General features: G+C 38.7%; 1 protein-coding gene across 6 annotated transcripts in view; it reads right to left on the bottom strand.

The window, feature by feature from the left end:
* The window catches only part of LPAR1 (lysophosphatidic acid receptor 1), a 200,264-nt gene that overhangs the window by 52,138 nt on the left and 130,433 nt on the right, over positions 1 to 17,693 (bottom strand). For all 6 annotated transcript variants that reach the window (XM_005859761.2, XM_005859759.2, XM_005859760.2 and 3 more), the window contains one exon: positions 15,835 to 15,994. In XM_005859761.2, coding sequence (XP_005859823.1) covers positions 15,835 to 15,879 — 45 coding nt within the window. In that variant the 5' untranslated portion in view covers positions 15,880 to 15,994. The remainder of the gene's footprint in view (positions 1 to 15,834; positions 15,995 to 17,693) is intronic.

Here is a 17,693-nt window from a genome sequence, read left to right as displayed (position 1 = left end):
CTGCGCCCCGGCTCCCGCTCGCCCAATTGCCTCGGGGATCACACGGCCGGCCTGTGCCCGGGAACTGCTTGCCCCAATGGCCCCGGGGATCACTTGGCCAGCCTGTGCCCGGGCTCCGCTTGCCCTGATTGCCTCAGGGATCACATGGCCAGGCTGCCCCTGGGCTCCCGCTGGCCCAGTTGCCGTGAGGATCACGGGGCCTGCTCCCGGGCTCCCACTCCCTGCGGGGATCACGCAGCCGGCCTGCGTCTGGGCTCCCACTCACCCCAATTGCCCCGGGGATCATGAGGCCACAGGCCAGCCCAGCTTTCTGATGGCCGCCTTTGCCCGCACCCATCTCTTGCCTGCCGCCTGGGTTTCTGATCACCATTTTTCCATTCTTCCCCTTTGGCCTCCCATCATCGCAGGATATGCAAATTAGCCACCATCTTTGTTGGCGGTTAACCGCCATCTTTGCTGACAGCTCATTTGCATATACTCACTGATTAGCCAATGAAAAGGGTAGCGGTCGTACGCCAATTACCATGTTTCTCTTTTATTAGTGAAGATACCTTACTTGAATCCAAAAAGGACTGAGGAAGTTTATAATAGAACTAGAGGCCCAGTGCACGAAATTCGTGCACGGGTAGGGTCCCTAGGCCTCGGGGACCTTTTAGTGCATTGGATGACACTCAACCAACTGAGCCATACCAGCAGGGTGAAAATATTTCTTGAAGACAGTTCACATCTACCTTTTTCCTTTTATTTGGTATTGCGCTTAATTAATTACTTAGCAAATGTGATCTCTATTTTTTAACCTCTATTTTTTAAATTTTTTTTTTTTTTTTACTTTTGGGTGTAGTTGACATTCTAATACCAAGTGAGTTTCAGGTGTGCAGACTTATTTTAGACCAAATATTCTATTCAATATCCACAGGCTGTGCATAAATGTTTACAAACCCTGAAAGTTCCCAAACAGTATAAACGTTTATTAAATGGTTAGTCTTTTAATTCATCCATACATCAAGAGTCTCTTTCCTCATCTAGACTTGAAAAGCCTTTAGATCATGCTTCTACCATTACACATACCATGTTGTATAATTATTTATAGCTTAACACATTACAGATGGATCATGGGAATTCTCACTTCATATTACACAGTGTTTTACAAAGTATCATACTTTAAAAAGATATTAGCTTGTAAGAACATGTAACAAATAACTTCAAAATGCATTGGGTATTTGCATTAATTTTAAAGCGTGCCTTTAACATTTATGTAAAATGTTTTTTGTACTCGTTCAATAGAAACTTATCTGGCCACTGGGTAAAGCTAGCAATAAAACTACTGGTCCACAATGTGTTAACTTGTCTGTTTCTTGGAGATCATAGTCTAGGGGAGTAGTGAAGATTTTGTCCTACACATAGTATTGGTGTCTTATGTACTTTCCACAGAATCTCATTCCCTTGAGATCTGGGCATCTGGCTTATAGTGTTCCCTTCCACCCAAATCTTGCCATTACTCTGGGTAACTCATCTCATTTTTTTTGCCTTTCAGTTTCTGACCTCATCTCTGATGACCTTTTATTTCATTACAACATAGCTGCCCACTCCCATGGCCACACCCTGGACTTTGCAACCACTCAGAACTCCCTTTGGAAATAATTAATTTATACATCAAATGTTGTGTATCAGAAACCCACCAAACATGAATCTAAGTAATTGCTCTTCATGTGGTTATTAACCAAAGCAAACATCAAAAATAATTCTTAAAGGTATAATTATAAAAATAATAATTTAATAATAAATTACTGTATCAATAAGAACTTGAAAATAAGGAACTCAGAAGTATGGAAATAACTGTTAATATTCTTATTAACCAGGTAAGATTCAACACATACTATTTAAATTATAACAATAATTTTCAAAAATAAGTTTAAATATGATGATTCAAAAACCACCAAATGAGTAATTAATATACTAAAGTAGGATGACTACTTTTCATATTACAGAAGATAAAAAGAGTGAAAATAGGGGAAAAGATAATGCATAGAATGGTAATTTTGTAAAATGTATATAGATCAGACTATAAATTATTTTATTTTCTTCTTTAGAAAAATAACTAATATTTATTGCAAGAAATTTAGGGAAAAACACATAGTCAGACAAAACTCTCAATAAATACTTTTTTTACCTTTATTATTCCAATATCCAAATCACTATAATTAGACATTTCTCTGTAATAAGTTACAGAAATGTGCCCTGCCCAAGCAAAACGATGTCAATAAAATGGGATTAACCCCACATTAAATTGTCCTCAAAGCTAGAAAGAGAAATCCACATTCATGCCCTTTTCACATCCACCGATTACATCTCAGGATCATGGGTCGTTGGCTGCTCTGCAGAACAGCTGTTCCAAATCTCAGAATGTACCTCACTCTATCATGTGATCTCAAAAGAAGTCAAAACACATCTGCCAAGCCCAAACTCGAAGAGGCACATGTGGTATTCATCTTCACTGCGCACTTCATTTATTCATTCGCACGTTCACAAACATTTATGGAATGCCAGGTATGGGCACGCCATTGCACTACACCAGGCCTCCAAGGGGTGCCAACAGGACACACCTGAGTGCCTGCTGTGGAGCCACTCACAGCCCGGCCAGTGGGTTTTTTAATCTCCTGAGAGACAATTACATATTCATTAGCAGAGGGGAAAAGGGAACACTTGGCACCGCTCTCAGACGAGTAATTAAAACTATGTGACTTAGTAAGTACTTCGATAAGAATGTAAATATGTACTCTACTGCCATTCTAAAGGAGAGATTTTAATCTATGCTGGATAAAGGACCAGTAATAAGACATAAATCAAACCATCTCGGTCTCCCACTTCTGTTAAAGCAAACAATGGGGTGGCTGAGGACTTCTTCCTGATCCAATGCTCACCAGCTAATGTGTTCAGCAGGTCTCCTACGCTCTGAGTGCGGATTTTCTCATCTGTAAAGTGAGGTCTGAGTCGCCTCTAAGGCTTCTTTGATTCTAGCTCTTAAATGTAAAACAATCAGACCTTTGACCCATTTCCTCCCCCGAAAATAATTAGAAAAGAGATAGTACAGAATTAAATGCCATTAATGCTCTATTAACAAGAAATATAATCCCCACACTTTTGATGGCCTCAAATTAGAAACAATTCAAAAAATGGGATCATTTGCCACTAGACCTAGAAAATAGGCCACAAAACAATGCTGATTCAAACGAAAAATGTTTTAAAGCTAGAATCCTTAAACTAGCTGAAGAACATGCAACTACTAGATTTTTAAGTTTATCTGAAAAAAGTACATAAGATGTTACCTCTTATAAAGTAACAATATATTTAATACGATGGACAGGGTGAGGCAAAAGTAGGTTTACAGTTGTGAGCAGGCAAAACACGGTTAAAGCTGTTGTAATAATCATAATCTGTAGGTCTTTTTCCATGCGGACAACTGCAAACCAATGTTTGCCCCACCCTGTGCACATATCTAAAAAGAAACTATGGGAAATAAATTATAAATAAATGAAAACACTTTGTATTTTTTTACAACCTCTTGTAACAGGCTGACATAAAGTGGGCAACACCATACTTGTCAAATTTCCAAAGAGAGTGAGTTTTGAGTTGGTCCTAAGAGGAAGGAATGGGAAAATTCACTAAAAATACAAAGACATGCCCGAGAAAAACATGTCTTCTAGATGCACTGCTGAACTCAAAGGGATGCAAACCAAGGTGATAGGCTGCCCTGCAAGCAGATTGTCAGATTATGGGAAAAGGACATTAAATATTATTGGGAAAAGATGAGCCCGTGGTCTTGACTGAGGCAATGAGTTAGAATTGAGACCCAATCATTAAGCTAGGAGTCTTGAAGATCTCCGTATCAGTAAAAGAATAGACCAGAAAATAAAAATAATAATAATCTACCCACTTGCACTGGGGAAAACAAGGGAGTCTGTCTATTTTAGCGTAGGCTTCTGGTTGGGATATAAATAAAAGATTCCCTTCAGAAATCAGGATCCCAAGCCTGTAACTCACACACAGTTGGGCTTTGAAGTTAGTCTCTTTGTCAAGTCTGAGAACCCACAAAAGGAGAAATTAACACAAAGCTTGTGGTATCCCCATCCCCTCCCACTCCCTATTCCTGGCACTAGCCAACATAAACTCTTCCGAGGACCCGACCCCAATGCAGATATCGTGTATGAAAATTGGCAGAAGAGTCCGCAACAGGATTAGACCCAAGATTTAAGACAAAGCTGGTTGAGTTTTTGTGTTCCCCCTTTTCCACTTGTACTGGTTCAAGAGCAACATTTTCTATTTCTATTCGTCAATACTTACTTTTAATATTTTAACATGCATACTTGACGAAAGGTCATCCTTTGCCCTTGACAACCTTTCACTTTTACGTGTTACTGTGGTTCAGCATTTACTTCCATTTATTTTGACACTGACCTAAAATTACTTAATATTACTGTTTTGATTTTATATTTTCAGAGTTTATCTGATTATCTTTATATGATGTCAGAACAGCCATGATACAAGAACAAGGAAAGTAAAAGTAAAATAAATTATCAGTAAATATGATTTAAGAGCATAAATGAAAAGTTCCTAAATAAATATATTTCATACTTATACTTTATACTTACATTATATATAAGTTATATTATATAATTATATGTCATATTATCTTATGACATCATATAAATATCTATAATAATAAAAGTGTAATATGCTAATTAGACTGGACATCTTTCTGGACAAAGTCACCGTGGGCAGGGGCGTGGCAGAGGTGGCAAGGCCCCCAGCCATGGCAGCGATGGGCGGGGGCCGGGGCCAAGAACTTTGCACGAATTTCATGCATCGGGCCTCTAGTTATATATAAATATCATATATGTTATAATGACTAAATAGGGTTTATTCTAGAATGTAAAGGTGAATGCAAACATTTAAAAATCTGGTAATATTATTGACCACATGAACAAATTCAGGAAAGAAAAAAGGCAGTTCATCTCAACAGACACAGAAATGTATTTGGTAAATTTTAATACCCTTTCATGATAATTTGGCAATCCATATATTACTTATATTTTCCCACATATGTATATCCACAAACACATGTGGAAAGATGATAAATATCAATTTATGGTCTGAGCTAAGAGGGAGGTTAATAAAATCAGGACATACAAGGGGCTCCAACATTATTCATTTGTTTTACTTATTAAAACCCAAAATTTTGAAGCAATTACATCAAAATGCTAAATTTTTACAAAGCTAGGTAATAGATAGATATACTTTTTTTTTTTTTTTTTACTTAATCTGAGTTGCAGCAAATGGTTCTGTTGCCAATAAAAGATGGAGGGGGAGCGAGGAGAGGGGGAGAGAAGCGGCAAGCAGTATTACTAGACCTCACCAGGCCCAAAGAATGATTAGTGGATCAAAACTAAAAGATGGGATGATGCTTCACTTAAATTTTCTATTTCTTAGGAGACAAATAAAGGATATGGGAGATAACATTGTAGATTTATAGTGGCTGAAAGCTTAGGCCTTAGAATCCATGAGACCTGGGTTCAAATTCTACTCACAGAATTTTTATTGTGATTGCATTAAAGCTATAGATGCATTTGCAGAGAACTTACTAGTACATCAAGTCAATACTCTTAAGATTCATAGACATGGTATCTATTTAAGTCTATTTTAATATCTATTAGTAAAGTTTTATAAATAATCTCAAAGAGTTCTTACACCTATTTTATTATTAGAGTTATTCTAAAGTAATTGATACTCTTAATGCACTTACATATAGATTTGGGGGATAATTTTCTCATCTAAGTTGTTTATTATTGAAATATAATTGAAAAATAACATTATTAGTTAGTTTTAAGTGTTCAATTTTCTTAAAACCAGGATTGTACACCCATTTCTTTACATTTGTAAAGAAATATGTTGTATCCTACCAGCTATATTTATTGTACTCTTTTTTTCTTACAAACAGCTTGTCTATACTTTTTTTTCTATAACTAGCCTAGAGGAAAGCAATAGAATATACAACAAAAAATAGACATCATTTAATATTTTAAGTATTTAAAGCAAATTATGTTTAATAATTATAAGGGGAAAATCATGAAAAACATTCTCATAAGACCAAATGTGTATTCCTGATACACAATTTCAGTTAGACATCCTGGTGTAACTAAGACTATAATCCACACAGATTCCCTGTTCTTTGTCTCTCTTCTTTCTCCACTATCACAGAGCCGAAGTCCCATCTGCAGGTTCAGAGTTGCCCGCTTTTCAAATCTAATCTTGAGTAAGACAGCAGGCTGATGGGCAGCTGAGCCGCTCCACACTGACACGTCTCACAGAGGGAGGATCTCTACCCAACCATGACTGCTGAGTCCTAAATTCCCATGGGTCATCCCCATACAATACAGCATGCCAGAGGGAAGCCCGGGACACAGGCCATGCGCTGGGATTCTTCTGGAGTCCTCCCCTCCATTGTTTCTGCCAGGTTACTTCAGTAACCTCATCAACCACAACCAAGTCAATGCTAAACAGAGTTCTAGATAGGCAAAGCCCTGAGGGTTGACCCAGGCCTAAAACCGGATGAATGTCTCTTCCTTCCAGGCCTGAACTAAGGCTCTAAAACCTCCCTAAGCTGGCTGGTGGAGAGTCCTCTAAGTGCAGACATTTTGAAATCAGGCCGCTACCTAGTTCACCAACAACCATACCTACCCCTCTTCCTGCAGGACTGACGTTCTTGCTCTCAAACATCGTCTGAGTCTTTGAAAGTTGCTTTATTGCCAGCCTCGTCTTTCAAGAACTAATCTGCCCCGTGGTCCTTGCTTAAACATCGTGTTTGATGCTGCAGAGCAGGTATCAACCGCTCTCCCTTCTCTCCCAGCCTGAGCCTGCCCAGGATAATCATTTATGAAATGGGGTAAGTGGAACTTAAGGGCAATTCTTTCTGTGATGCTAGGCAATCACCGAATGGCAGTATGATCACAGAGCAAATGAACGTTGATTTCTGTAAATGACAGTCTTATTACAGCAAGGTACAGTTCTCAAAAGACATAAATCCCCTGGGCCCTATTATTATGATCTCCTCAGCTGGTTCAAAAAACAGCAGGGCGTTGTTCCACCTTAGTGTTTATTCATGGAGAAGCTACAACAGAAGTTCAAAGAAAACGAACTGGAGAAGTTCCGCGCGGGGAAAGGAAAACAGGCAAACAGCACCATAATGGGCAGGAGGAGGGAGAAGGCCACATCTCTTTGAAGGATAAACAGGTAGCTCCATTAATCATTAAAGACTAGCCATTTAGAAAGGATGCATTGGAAAGAAAAAGAAACAAATGTGAAAGGTCTCATTTGCGGCTGACCCTAGGTATCCTGGTACAATTTTGTCCTAAGAATAGAGAACTCAAAATGTGCCCTCGGATTCTGAAATATGATCGCCTCTCACACTCTATCTGAATTTATAAACACAGAAGAGGGCATAGATGAATTTAGATTGCAATATGAGAACAAATTTAACTTCTAATGGAAACATGGTTCAAGATGGAGTAAGTCAGAAATGTCAGTGTTTATCTCCACTTGCATTTATTCCTGGCAATACATTGGAGTTTTCTGTAGAGTGTTTATCTAACTTGGCTTTCCTTTGATGGATCTTTTGGCGTAGTACATAAGCACAGTATGCACACAGACCACGTGAAGCGGTAACTACTTTCTTCCTGTAAAGAACTCCCAGAATAATTATGGGGGGAAAGGAACAAGCTAACATATGTCAGGTATCTATTAAGGGGCGGATACTATACAGAGCACTTAACATATTTTGCCATTTAAACTCGTAAACATGGTGTGTATTATTTGAATCCTAGAGATTTTAAAAAAGAAAGTTAAAAGAGATACTTTTAAAGATCTAGCTATGAGATTTAAACCTACACTTGGACCCAAAACCACTTGGATCTAAGTCCAGGCATTCTCTTTTCTCAATTTCATGTTAAATGAGGCCAGACCATACTATGTCTTTATTGTGTGGCACTGGAAACAGACTTCCTACTGCAATCAATTGTTCACACCTTAGTCTAAAAGAGGGCACTATCAAGGTATTCATGAGCCCTAGCTGGTTTGGCTCAGTGGATAGAGTGTCAGCCTGAAGACTGACGGGTCCTGGGTTCGATTCCGGTCAGGGGCACATGCCCAGGTTGTGGGCTCAATCCCCAGTAGGGGATGTGCAAGGAGGCAGCCAATCAATGATTTTCTCTCATCGTTGATGTTTCTATCTCTCTCTCCCTCTCCCTTCCTCTCTGAAATCAATAAAAATATATTTTTTTAAAAAATCAGATATTCGTGATCCCTTACTTTAGAGCAGCGGTTCTCAACCTGTGGGTCGCGACCCCTTTCGGGGTCGAACGACCCTTTCACAGGGGTCGCCTAAGACCATCGGAAAACACATATATAATTACATATTGTCTTTGTGAATAATCACTATGCTTTAATTATGTTCAATTTGTAACAATGAAATTGGGGGTCACCATAACATGAGGAACTGTATTAAAGGGTTGCGGCATTAGGAAGGTTGAGAACCACTGCTTTAGAGAATCTTAATTTGGCAATTGCAACCATTCCCTTACTTTGGAGCCTTCAGTATCTCTCTCTCTCTCTTTTTTTTATTCTTCAGTGGTGAAATATTCTGGTTAATATTTCAATCTATGTCCACACTTAGAGAATAAAGGGGGAAACACTATTTAAACCTTAACAAAAATCATTGAACAGTGTTAAGCAGAAGAGTAAACTAATATAATCAACATTTTTAAAGAATGATAGAACACACCAACTACCAAAACACTTCTTAGAAAAACAATTGGGGAAATCTGAATATGAGTGAGTACAAAATGATATTAGAGAGTTTTTAATAATGGTATCGTAATGGTTATGTAAGTAAATGATTTTTTTAGAGATGCACAGTGATTATAAAGGTTGAGATAAAATGACACAATATTAAGGATTTGCTTTAAAATATTTCATCTCCACCAAATGGAGAAGAAAGCAAATTAAACATGGCAAATGTTAGTCAGTATTGAATCTAGGTGATAGCTATATTGAACTTCATTATATTATTATTTTTATCTTTGTGAATGTTTGAAAATTGCCATAATACAAAGTTCCTTAAAAAAAAAAAAAGGTCTTTCAATCTCAAAAAACACAATCCATTTAATATGGAATTCAACTGTTTTAATCCACAAGTACCCACTCTCTCATATCAGAATTAAAATCCCTAAAACATAGATTTCGTAAATATGATGAATTTTGTTAGGATAACCTATTTATTAATAATGATGTTCAAAAACACCTATTTTTCAACAGATAATAAGGAGAGGCCTACTTGTATTATATCAGAGCGCTGGGTAAATACTAGAGGAGCAAATCTGCTGTTTAAGACATTGAAAATCTATTCAAATTCATGTCTTTAATGAAAGCTACAGGAAATCTGGCAGGAACTTGGAAAAATCAACATGTCTTTGTTTCCTTGGATTAAAACCAAGATAGCCACTTAATCAATGACAGACAGGATGAAATACCTTGAAAAAGAAAAAAATTACTGATAGAAGAGAATCCTTCCTTCCTGGAATCCCAGGTTTGAGATCTGAATACCTTTGAAGTTTTCAAACAACTTTCACAGGGGTCGCCTAAGACCATCGGAAAACACATATATAATTACATATTGTCTTTGTGAATAATCACTATGCTTTAATTATGTTCAATTTGTAACAATGAAATTGGGGGTCACCATAACATGAGGAACTGTATTAAAGGGTTGCGGCATTAGGAAGGTTGAGAACCACTGCTTTAGAGAATCTTAATTTGGCAATTGCAACCATTCCCTTACTTTGGAGCCTTCAGTATCTCTCTCTCTCTCTTTTTTTTATTCTTCAGTGGTGAAATATTCTGGTTAATATTTCAATCTATGTCCACACTTAGAGAATAAAGGGGGAAACACTATTTAAACCTTAACAAAAATCATTGAACAGTGTTAAGCAGAAGAGTAAACTAATATAATCAACATTTTTAAAGAATGATAGAACACACCAACTACCAAAACACTTCTTAGAAAAACAATTGGGGAAATCTGAATATGAGTGAGTACAAAATGATATTAGAGAGTTTTTAATAATGGTATCGTAATGGTTATGTAAGTAAATGATTTTTTTAGAGATGCACAGTGATTATAAAGGTTGAGATAAAATGACACAATATTAAGGATTTGCTTTAAAATATTTCATCTCCACCAAATGGAGAAGAAAGCAAATTAAACATGGCAAATGTTAGTCAGTATTGAATCTAGGTGATAGCTATATTGAACTTCATTATATTATTATTTTTATCTTTGTGAATGTTTGAAAATTGCCATAATACAAAGTTCCTTAAAAAAAAAAAAAGGTCTTTCAATCTCAAAAAACACAATCCATTTAATATGGAATTCAACTGTTTTAATCCACAAGTACCCACTCTCTCATATCAGAATTAAAATCCCTAAAACATAGATTTCGTAAATATGATGAATTTTGTTAGGATAACCTATTTATTAATAATGATGTTCAAAAACACCTATTTTTCAACAGATAATAAGGAGAGGCCTACTTGTATTATATCAGAGCGCTGGGTAAATACTAGAGGAGCAAATCTGCTGTTTAAGACATTGAAAATCTATTCAAATTCATGTCTTTAATGAAAGCTACAGGAAATCTGGCAGGAACTTGGAAAAATCAACATGTCTTTGTTTCCTTGGATTAAAACCAAGATAGCCACTTAATCAATGACAGACAGGATGAAATACCTTGAAAAAGAAAAAAATTACTGATAGAAGAGAATCCTTCCTTCCTGGAATCCCAGGTTTGAGATCTGAATACCTTTGAAGTTTTCAAACAACTCTTCTGGTCTCTAATACCAGTCCTGGATTTGAGAGAGGCCAACCCACTCATTCATATAATGAACTATTGACCCTTCCGTTCAAAAGGAAAATGAAACTTTTAATCCATATTCTACCCACAGTCACCAGATGAACCACAATTAAGGTTGTTCTAAACAGAGTTCTAGAAACAGAATAGTCATTAAGAGCGGCAAGTTTTTGGTGTCCTGTCCCCTCTCCGTCCCCCACCATATCCACAGGGTAGGAAAACATTCATTTAACCGAATGAGCAGGTTCCTGTCTGCAAACACATCCCTGGAGCTTCCTCTGGGTAAGGAAGCCCTTTATCAGCGTCTGGACTAGGGGAACTATAAATCAGCTACAAACACAGCTTCCCTGCTGCTGCTAGTCCGGTTTCGCCTCACTATTCATCCTGCTTCGGAAGACCAAGGTGCTCTCTGAGCAAGAGAAAACAAAAATCCATCTCCGTCTAGGCAGCAGCAAAGCAGGGAAGGCAAACTTGTCCCACTTCAAAGCACAAGGCATATCTTTCACTAACTAAATAGCCATCCCAGCAGGAGTGACAATGAAAGCTTTCTTCCCTGTTATTGTTTGAAACAATCGCAGGCTATTTGTTCATATTAATTAGTTTATATCTAGTATTAGGCAGCCTTGATTAGAAAAATGCTCTTTGTTACCAAATGAATAGAGTAGCAAACAAAACCGAAAGCTTTTTTTTTTTTTCTTGCATTGTTGTGTTTGCCTTAGCAAAGAATTTTTGAAAAGAATCGTCAGGCCTTTCACACTTCAATGTGGGCTTATCTTTACACAGGTCCTTGAATTCACTCTAAAAGAATGCAAGTTGATGTGCCAGACAATACCAGGCTAAGCTGATTGAGTGAACTGCTTGTTGCGCCTTGCCTAAGGAGATGCTGTATTTAAATTACTTTTACCTTCTTTGAACTTCGGGGGAAACTTGATCATAGGAGAGAAGGCATCAATACAAGCTTGGGGACAAAGACAAATCAGCCTTGGACTAAAAGTTGACTGCACGAATTACATGTGAAGAGTTGCCATGTAATCAGGAGGCCCATCATCGACCAGAGGATCCTGGGAAAGAGGTGACCCAGTGGCGGGCATCTCTCCAAAGGAGTAAGCTGCCTCTGCCTGGGACCTAATACCCCAGTTTATAGCTGACTCCTTCCAAGGGGGCTTGAGTTCCCCCAAACGTCAGAGGCTACTACTGTTCCCAACATACGGTAAGACTAGGGCTCACCATCCTGCTTGAGATTAATTACTGAACTTGTTCAACCAAATTGTCAAAAGTCAGGGTTTGAAACCAGGTCTAAGACTTAAAAGCAACACAGGCTTCCTCAAGATGAATGTTAAATTCCTTCCTGTCAAATTCCTGCAAAATCTTCTCCAACCTTGTAACTTAACCCACCTTCCTCCTCTACAACCAGAAATATGCTGATAAATACGTAACAATGGGCCCTTAGCAGGGAGGGACCGTGTTTGCCAATTTCCATGATGTAAATACTCCGCCCTGGCTGATTCCAAGCGTGAACTCAAAGGGCTCACTAAATTCCTGAAAACGTAACCAGGTCTTGTGAGCTGGCAGAGCTGGCTCCACGGCGTCCCTTACAACCTCATGCTCCAACATACTGCAACTATCCTGAACTGGCGTGCAAATGCTGTGCTCTCTCACCCTGGGACACTTGACATTCAGCCATGCCATTTCCTCTTCCTTAGCAGAATAAATCATATTCATAAGCTCCCTGCCTGGGGGATCTTCCTTCAAGAAGCCTTCCCTGATCCTCCAAACTCTCTCCTTGGTTCTCCGCTTTATTCCTGGGGCACCCAGATTTCCTGTGTCAGAGCATCTGTGACACAGCATTGTAACTGATTGTTTCCTTACCTATTTCCCACTACCTCTCTGAACTCCAGCAGGGCAAACGCATTGTTTACCTTATTTGTTCTTGCTTCCCCAGGCCCGCCACAGTGCTTGTTAAATAATAATCCTGACATGCATGGAGCAATATGTACCAGATACTGTTCTAAGTCGTACACATCTTTTAAACAACTGTATAAAGTTGGCTTTATTAATATTATGCTCATTTTTCAGATGAGGAAATGGAGGCACTGAGAGCGAGTAACTCCTACAGCCAGGATCTGAGCCCAACTAGTATGGCTGGAGAGCCATGTGCATCCTTCTAGACCAGCATTTCTTCACTTTTCCCCCCGTTGGTGACTCTCAAAGAGAATGTTTTAATTAAATTTAAATTCTCCCTAGTGAGAGAAATTAAATAAAAAAGAATATGATTTCCTCAGGTAGGGCTAAGCTTTAGGGGGATTTTCCATCACCCAAGATCCAATCTTTGCCTTGTTGGGGCAATATCATTTCCTTTGACAATGTATGTTCTAGCTAGACATTCTGTTATACATTTACATTAATGTACCATATGTTTATCCTTAAAAACATATGGTCTTATTTTACAGCTTTTTGTGTGGGGGGTTGTTTTTTTTTTTTTACAGTTTTAATTATATTTTCCTGTAAGCATTATTCTGCATCTTCCTTTCTTTTCCTTCCATCAGCTATCTTGAGGAGATACCACTGTATTAAGATATATAGGGGTAGGCAAAAGTAGGTTTACACTTGTTTGTATGAAAAATAATACAATAATTAATAAATAGTAATAAAGAATAAGCTCTGTGTTTCATGTCCTCACAACTGTAAAACTACTTTTCCCACCCTGTATATTTGTCATTTTTAACTGCTGCATGGTATTTAAATCATTATCAGCATGCCTAAATTTATTAAGCCCTTCCACTATCATATAGTCAGAAAATTTTTTATTTCTTGGCCTTCAACTAAGTCTTCAATGAATCTCTTTATGCACATCTCCTTGGGCTCACATGTGTTTTCTAATGTAGAAACAATGCTTAGAATAGGGTATGTGCAAAGGCATATAATTTTAATAGATATCATCAAATTACCCCTAGAGTGACTATACCAAATTACTTTCCCACAGAGAATTTACAAGAGTACACGTTTCCCCAAGTGTTTATATTAAATATGACCTCTTTCTACCTTGGGTGGTATTAAACATTTTAATTAAATGAGTCATTTAAAAATACTTATATTACTCACCAACTGATAGCAGCTTGTGTAAGAGGAAAGGTGTGCAGATAAGATGATGCTGTCAGAAATGCTGACACGTGGCATAAGCAAGACTGGGATGCTGACATGCCTTGTCGGGGAACCTGTCCTGGGGCCTAACATCACAAAAGGCTAAGAATAGCCATTGCGTGGGAACAGCTGCAGTGCACTTTGAAATGGTGAACTCAGGTAACAGGAACTAAATCGTTTTACCTATTGACCCAGTCTCTCAGGTACCGAAAACACTGCTGAGGGGAATGGTAACCAAACACCCAAAGTGAAATGAAGTGTTGCAAAGACAATGATCCATTTACCAGAAAGAGAAATACATCTAACAGGGATAACACTACGCGTCCTGGGAAGTAATACTAACGTTTTAAAATGTTAAAGAACGGCAAGGACTTTATCCATAAAATTCCAAGGTGTTTTAAAGGATTTTAAAAAAGAAAGCATAATAAATAAAAATGCCCCTTGCTCCCGCTCCTTCTTCCTTTTCCTCCCTGTCACATACAAACACCCCTCCTTGAAATACTTACAAAACATAGTAGCTTGTAAAATAATACAGAAAAAAAAGTGGGGAATAACTTTCTGTATCATCAAGAGTCAAATTTCAACCGAGATGGCTCTTTCTCAAGGTGTACCTTTTTCTTTAACCTTGTCATGAATGAGATGGGAAGTCGTACTTTAGAAGGAGGAGGAGAAGAAGGAAGAACAGACAAGAAACTACATATGTTGAGCACCTACTATGTGCTTTGAACATAGTCTGTCATTAAATCCATATAACCATCCTGTGAACTGTGATTACAGGAGAAGAAATTAAGCTGAGCGAGGTTAGCATGACTCAGGCTCCTTATCCAGCAATTGGTATGTGAATTCAGGCCTAATGACTCCAAAGTCTCTTTCCCCATTGAGCCACTCTTCCTGCTGAAACTGAAAGAGTCCAGTTAAAACCTGAATAGATCAGATTGTGAGGTAATCTGAACAAAAACAATGTTCCTGCCTTAATGCTGTTCTTAATACATATATTACTATTTTATACATATATATTTTATTGATCACAGAGAGGAAGGGAAAGGGAGCGAGAGAAATGGAAACATCAATGATGAGAGATAATCACTGATTGGCTGCCTCCTGCATGCCCCACACTGGGGATCAAGCCCACAACCTTGGCATATGCCCTGACCGGGAATCGAACTGTGACCTCCTGGTTCATAGGTGGATGCTCAACCACGGAGCCACGCTGGCCGGGCTTACTGTCCTTCATTGGACAGAAAAAATAATTTATATTATTGTTGTTCAGAAGTTTCTAGGATTGCATTTTCTTTTCGAAGTTACTAAAATAGGTCAAGGCAAAATGATAGTAATAATTACAGGAGTAGGACAATGAGACAGCATTCAGAAAACTGGTTATAAGATTACATCTGTTCTGAGATATTTCATTAAACCCTAAACAAGCCCAGAGAGGAAAAGAAGCAGGGTTCAGGATTCACTTCTGACTGTCTTGATTTGGAATTGGATGCCTATAATAATAGCCAAACATCCTAAGCACTGAAAACCAAGGCCCCTACAAACAGAGACCAGCTCACTAAAATCACTTGCTCACTTGAACTAAACAGCACCTGGCCACAAAAACACTATTATCCAAATACCCACCAAATGATCATTAGGACACACACCCCACAGTCAAACACACTTTCTGAAACCCAACTTAAATATTCAACGAAAGGATGATTCGCTCAAACCTGTGCTGGTCTGAATTACGTACCTGGGGCTGTGAAAGGAGAGGGGTGGCAGTGGAGGCAGTAGCCATGGCGGCTCTGTAGTTGTGGGCAGTGACCAGGCCCCAGCACCACGGCGCCGGACACAGGAGTCAAATTCTCGTGGTTGCTGATCAGATCGCAGTCATGCTAGGAGCAGCTGTGGACCTGGAAAAGAACAGGAAAACCCAGTTAGCCTACGAAGAATATCACATGGGAGTGAAGTACCATTTGCCGGAGGAAGCAAAAATCCCTCAGACTAAATGCCAACTACCAGCTTAATGGAAAGAGGAATCCAGGAAGAGAGCATCTAACGTCTCAGCTCCAAGACTTTTATTCCACTCGTTCAAATCCTGTTAAGTTGATGTCCTAGTATTTTCATAGGTTTGAATCCAACTCTGCAGGCTCCCCAGATGTTTTGGGATGTAAGTGTCAAGTTGTGAAGAAGGGGAGAATGGGAGAATGGGCCAGCGTGAGAAGCCATCCTGTCTTTAACCAATAAAGAAATTGAGTGGCCTACAAAGGAGAGCTGAGATTTACATACAAAGGGCAAAGAGAATAACACCATCCAGTGTCCTAGGGATCAACCCCTGCCCATTAGCAGATTAAAAACATTGGGGGCTGGAGAAGAGAAGGGACTAAGTCATACATTTCACTGATGGCAGAACCAGCACTGGATCAACAACCATTCCCAGTCCAGTGGGAAACAGAAGAAGGTGAACGGCTCCATGTTTACATTCCCCCAGGGAATGATTAAAGAAAGGGAAGGCAGGTGCAAGAGTCAGCCACAGTCAGGTACTCAGGTGGGTGGCGAGGGCTTCGGAACTCAGACCTCCCCATGTGTGAGGAATAGTGCATTTTTTAAATCCTTTGACATCCTCAACTCAAAGAGGGGATGCTAGATAAGCACCAAGTATAACTAAATCTTTCATTATTAATATGTTTATAAAGAAAACTCAACAAGATGTTAAACTCCCTGCAGGAAAGCATGGCCCAAATTCTGTCGAAAGATTAAGGCCATTGTTCCCATGTTGCAGTTTAGCCCAGAAGGGAAAATTTTTCATTTAAAAAAAATTTTTTTAATTCTATTTGAAGAAAATTTTTCATTTTTAGGTTGTTTGCATACCACCTAACAATATCCATTTTGTTTTGTTTTGTTGTTTTTTGTTAATCCTCACCCAAGGATATTTTTCCATTGATATTTAGAAAGTGGAAGGGAGGGGTAGAAACAGAGAGAGAAACATAGATGTGAGAAGACACATCTACTGGTTGCCTCTCACATGCACCCCAACCAGGGCTGGGGATTGAGCCTGCAACGGAGGCACATGCCCTTAACTGGAATCAAACCCAGGACTCTTTGGTCCGCAGGCTGATGGTCTATCCACTGAGTTAAACCAGCTAGGACACACCTACCAATATTCTTTTATTCAAAATGTATTTGTTGAGCATTTGCAGTGAATTCAGGGATAATGAATAAAAAGTACACAGCCCCTGACTTCAGGAATATTTTGCTTCTAAATATACTTTCTAGTTTCACCAGCAAGCAAGATACCTGAACTCTGGTAAACTATTAGAAAATGATACTTTTAATAATACTGAAGTAACGAAGCCAGGATCACAAGACCCAAGTCTTGGGCAGTAGGAACAGTGAAGTTGGACGCTTACTCCAAGTCGTTTGGCCTCAAGTCCCCTGACACTACTCTGCATTAGCTGGATGCTGAGCAAGTCACAGAACCTCAGACATTTTCCTAAGAAATAACCTAGGTTTGGCAGCAACCTCTACCAACTTTAAATTTTGATTTGTATCCTGTCTTTGTGTATTATCCTTCACACTATAGTTTCAGTTGCTTTAGGTTTTCTCTTTTTT

The sequence above is a fragment of the Myotis brandtii genome, unplaced genomic scaffold (genome assembly GCF_000412655.1).
Source record: "Myotis brandtii unplaced genomic scaffold, ASM41265v1 scaffold13, whole genome shotgun sequence".
NCBI classification, from domain to species: Eukaryota; Metazoa; Chordata; class Mammalia; order Chiroptera; family Vespertilionidae; genus Myotis; species Myotis brandtii.
This window is presented reverse-complemented; position numbering and strand designations above follow the sequence as displayed.